General features: G+C 40.4%; 1 protein-coding gene across 1 annotated transcript; it reads left to right on the top strand.

The window, feature by feature from the left end:
• Positions 1-265: 265 nt before the first annotated feature.
• On the top strand, positions 266-3717 carry LOC106876461 (uncharacterized). The gene is made up of 3 exons (XM_089364152.1): positions 266-491; positions 1864-2000; positions 3118-3717. The coding sequence occupies exons 1-3, from the start codon at positions 463-465 to the stop codon at positions 3510-3512; spliced, it is 561 nt and encodes a 186-aa protein (XP_089220278.1). The 5' UTR covers positions 266-462; the 3' UTR covers positions 3513-3717.
• Positions 3718-4881: the final 1164 nt, after the last annotated feature.

The following is a 4881-nucleotide window of genomic DNA, read 5'->3' as shown; positions in this document are numbered from 1 at the left end:
TCATGTGATATCAAGACAAACACACACACACACATGATGGGCGTCTTTCAGTTTCTGTCTACCAAATCCACTCACGAGGCTTTGGTCAGCCTGGGGCTACAAACACTTGCCTAAGGTGCCATGGAGTGGGATTGAAACCTGAAATCATGTGGTTGGGAAGCAGGTTTCTTACTACACAGCCACAATTGAATCTTTACCGATCCAGACTTCTCAAACTTTAGTTTTATACTTTCATACAATATCTCTGTATTGTTATTAATTGACTTGTTTCCTCTATCTTTTCCACAGATACAGTGACTTGAAAGACACATATCGCCGAAGAGGTGGTCCCTATTATGGCAGAGAAAGCAAAAACCTCGGCTCCTCGACCACTATGATGTGCCCCTGGGTAGAGTTGGTGAAAGTTCTTCACGGCTTCATGATAGATACAATGCTCCACTTGACAACAGCTCCAGATTAGACATGCACTTGAATTCCGATAAATTTGACAGGTAACATTTTGTGTTCAATATAAAATAACTTTCATAATTCGTAATTCTTTCATTCTTTAAATTTTTGCAATATTTTCTCCCTGTTTCAAAACCCATGTGTTTCCATACTTTCCTCAGTGATCCCTCCCTCTATATCTAAAATTCATAAACATTCTCGTCTTGTTTTATAACTTGTGTCTTTCTCATACTTGCCATGATTCCTCTAGCATTAAAGTCTTTCAGGTCTCTCTCTCTCTTCTTACTGGTATTCCCTGAGGTGAAGCTGGCCATTGCTTGTCTGCGATGTGCCCCCACCATCTATACCAAAAATCTCTTCTCTTATACTGGAAACCCCTACAGGCTCTGCCTTGCTTCTGTACCAGAAAACTTGCATAGCTCCCCCACCCTGCCACTACCACCAGCAGCAATCATTCACACTACTGCATGTGCCAAAAGGAGATGTGTTACTTAGCATATTAACAAACCACCTCTCTCTATATAATGGACTAACCAATAGTGGCTCATTTACTTGATTCAAACATTGACCTATTTATGTTCGCAGCAATAATGCTTATATTTACAATGCTTACATTACACTCACTCCCAATAGAGGCAATACTTTTAACATGTTTGAATGATGGTAGGTTAAAGCGAGAACAGCTGATGTGACATGTCTGTTATCAAACGATCATTGAAACCTTCTTTTCAGGTGCTGAATACCATCTCTCCTTTCCATGTTCCCTCCCATGCCCCTTTCCCAGTTTTCAAAGTTGGCACTGTCAATGTAGGCACATTGAAAGGTAGGTCTAGTGAAATTGCTGAGATGCTTGAACAGAGGCATGTTGATGTATGTTGCATTCAAGAAGTAAGGTGGAGATGAGCTTCAGCCAGATTCCTCACAGGCAAGAAACATTGAAGGAATGTCAGTTAGAAAATGGCATTCTGTTGCAAAAAATCTGTGTCGAAAAAGACAGAACAAATAGAGACATCATCAGGCAGAGGTCACTGGTGGCATGTTAAGATCCACCCAGTTCAAAAATATTTTCCTAAACCTATTTCATCTCTTTGGTTACTAGTGATGGTGTTTCTTATATTTTGATTATCTCATTTCAGTTTGATATTTTGTAAATTATTTTTTGTTTTGTTATGGTTCAGTGATTACTAGTTACAATCAGGAGGTTTCATTTATCTTGTTATTGTTGAAATATAAATTGATTTATTCCCCATTGCAGTTGGTATGGTTATATCTTTGCTTCTATTTCCCATGGTGTTCTGGTCAGTAAATCAATGCCAAAGTCTTTTGGTCATTAATCCTGTGTAATGCGTTTATGTGTATCACTATATTCATCCCCTGTTACTTTACTGTATGCATTTTTGTTCCCCACATCTCCAGAATGGACACTGGCTTTAGAAGAGATCCAGACCACATTGTGTATGAGCCTGACCGTCGAAATATGCTGCACAGCAGAGACATTGACCACAGAAGCGTATCAGCCCATAACCGTCTTGGCAGAATGAGAAACTCTCCAGGTAAAACCTCCCCACTTTATATAATCTCTCTCGCACACCTCTTTTATTCTTTCTTTTACTTGTTTCAGTCATTTGACTGCTACCATGCTGGAGCACTGCTTTTAGTCAATGAAATTATCCCCAGGACTTATTCTTTGTAAGCCTAGTACTTATTCTATCGGTTTCTTTTGCTGAACTGCTAAGTTATGGAGACGTGAACACACTAACATCAGTTGTCAGGCGTTGGTGGTGGTGGTGGGGCAAACTCAGACGGACACACACACACGAATATATACATATGACGGGCATCTTCCCACTCACAAGGCTATATAGGAGAAGACACTTGCCCAAGGTGCTGTGCAGTGGGACTGAACCTGGAATCATGTGGTTGGGAAGCAAGCTTCTTACCACACAGCCTATATATATGAATATATATTCAGACACACACATATATATACATATGTGTATGTATATATTTGTGTTTACATCCCTGTAACTTAGTCTATCATTCTCTATTGCTGAGCTAAAATAAAAGTACTAGCACTAAAACTTCTTCAAGGCGGTGCCCCAGCATGGCCACAGTTTAATGATTGAAACAAGTAAAAGGTGAAAGATGCATCACTATTGGATTTAGTTAAGGTGATGCTCGTTTATGACTTGTCAAAACCAGGACACACAGACATGGCTTCTTTGTGTTTGTCCACCAAATCTAACAAAGTTTTGGTCAGCTTGTCTTCCCCCATTGCATTTTAATGAGATTTAATAACAGCAATATTTTATTTTTTAAAATTTTATCCCCCCCCCCCCCCTCGTGCCGGTGGCATGTAAAAAGCACCATCCGAATGTGGCCAATGCCAGTGCTGCCTTGACTGGCTTCCGTGCCGGTGGCATGTAAAAAGCACCATCTGATCGTGGGTTGATGCCAGCTCCTATGCCAGCGGCATGTAAAAAGCACCCACTACACTCTAAGAGTGGTTGGCATTAGGAAGGGCATCCAGCTGTAGAAACCTTGCCAGATCAGATTGGGGCCTGGTGCAGCCTCCTGGCTTCCCAGACACCAGTTGAACCGTCCAACCCATGCCAGCATGGAAAACGGACGTTAAACGATGATGATGAGGATTTATTTTTTTCTTTCTAGATCTTGACTGGAAAATGGACGAGTGGTCAAACATGTCTGGAAATGTAGGCAGTGGTGGTGGCGGCGGAGGATCTCGACAGAGTGACCGGTGGATAAGCAGCAGTATGAGTGCCAACCATGACCATCAAGCGGGAGGAAGCAGCAGTATGAACAGTTCCGGTTATCTTGGTAGAGGCAGCGGCATGGGTGGCGGTGGCAGCAGCGGTGGAGGGATGGGTGGCAGCGGCAGCGGTGGGCTGATGTTGAACACAGGACCTGGCAATGTATTTTCATACTCACACCACAGCGGAATGATGAGCGGTGGTGGTGGCGGCGGAGGAGGAGGTGGTGGGGGCATGGGAGGGCAGATGAGGGAATCACATTACGAGAGCTACACAAACATGCGTCGGTTCTGAGATTGAAAACATATGCCGATGCTGAGATTGGAAACAGTCTTAGTGGCAGAACACCTGCATCTCTCTCTCTCTCTCTCTCTCTCTTTTTTTTTTTTTTTTTAATCCATAGTTCCCATCAGCACCATCAATTTTTAATCTGTTTGAGTTTGATGTTGAAATCTGTGTCCTTTGTGTGATATAAGGGAAGTAAATTTTATCCACACTACTTTCTTGTTATTTATGTTTTATTATTATTATTATTATCATGAAATGAAGCCAGTATGCTTTGATGGATGTGCAATATCAGTGGTCATGTATGACAGATTGTAAACATCTTGAGAGAAAAGTTGGGCATAAGAGGCATCAGATGTGGTGTGCAAGAAAGACTACGCTGGTATGGTCCTGCGATGCATATGAACAAGGACATCTGTGTAAAGAAGTGCCAATCTCTAAGTGTGGAGGAAACCTGTGGTAGAAGTAGTCCCAGGAAAACATGGGACGAAGTTTGGGCCAAACACACACACACATACAAAGCATGAGCTAACTAGGAAGTTTCTGTGAGGTCACTCAATCTGCTAGAAATAGCAACTAGATTTCCATGAAGCCACATGTAAGCTTCATTTTCTCTCCTTACATTTTAATCAGTGGAAGAAGGACAGCAGCCATGATAAGTTTCAGGGCTTCCATGGCTGGTGGTGGTAGTCGGGTGGGGTTGTTGTCCTCACACTAGAGTCTTGAATCCAAAGACCAAGTGGATTAAGCTTACCTTTCAAGGACAGGAACAACCTCTTCAATAGGCTTTTGCAACAGTCAAATTGCACTCTTAAAGACTACAGCAAAAAAAAAAAAAAAAAAAAAACTTTGTTCATGAAGCAGAGCAGTGGGATTGAACTTCTTTACCATGCAGACCTAGGTATGCAATGTCCTAGAAGACAGGGCTTGGAGGGAGGGTCATGACTCGTACATCTGGTCATTAACCTCCTTGGGACACAGCAGCAAAGCAACAACGACAACAATTCATACAGTTTTGCAATTAAAAAGTCAAAATGATGTGAGATAAAATTCCAATTTTTTTTAAAATTGGAAATGAAAATAAAAAATTAAATTTTTCAAATAAATTTTATTTAAGAAAGTTTGTCTCTCACCCACCCAGTCTCCAGTTGCATGAGATGTCTGTGGCAGTGTGGGTATAGGTGTGGTGTGTATGTGCATATACATACACACATATAAAACTATATATATATAATAAATCTCTCTCTATATATATATAAATAAATGTATATTTATTTATTTAATATATGATATATATAAATAAATGTATATTCATTTATTTAATATATGATATATATAAATAAATGTATATTTATTTATTTAATATGATATATTAAAT

The sequence above is a fragment of the Octopus bimaculoides genome, chromosome 16 (assembly GCF_046866305.1).
Source record: "Octopus bimaculoides isolate indiv1 chromosome 16, ASM4686630v1, whole genome shotgun sequence".
Lineage (NCBI taxonomy): Eukaryota > Metazoa > Mollusca > Cephalopoda > Octopoda > Octopodidae > Octopus > Octopus bimaculoides.
The sequence above is the reverse complement of the archived record's forward strand: the minus strand, read 5'-3'. Positions and strand labels throughout refer to the sequence as shown.

Coding starts and splice junctions, on each gene's coding strand:
- LOC106876461 (XM_089364152.1), top strand. CDS start 463: ATGCACTTGAATTCCGATAAATTTGACAG. Junction 492..1,863: donor AATTCCGATAAATTTGACAG/GTAACATTTTGT, acceptor CCACATCTCCAG/AATGGACACTGGCTTTAGAA. Junction 2,001..3,117: donor CAGAATGAGAAACTCTCCAG/GTAAAACCTCCC, acceptor TTTTCTTTCTAG/ATCTTGACTGGAAAATGGAC.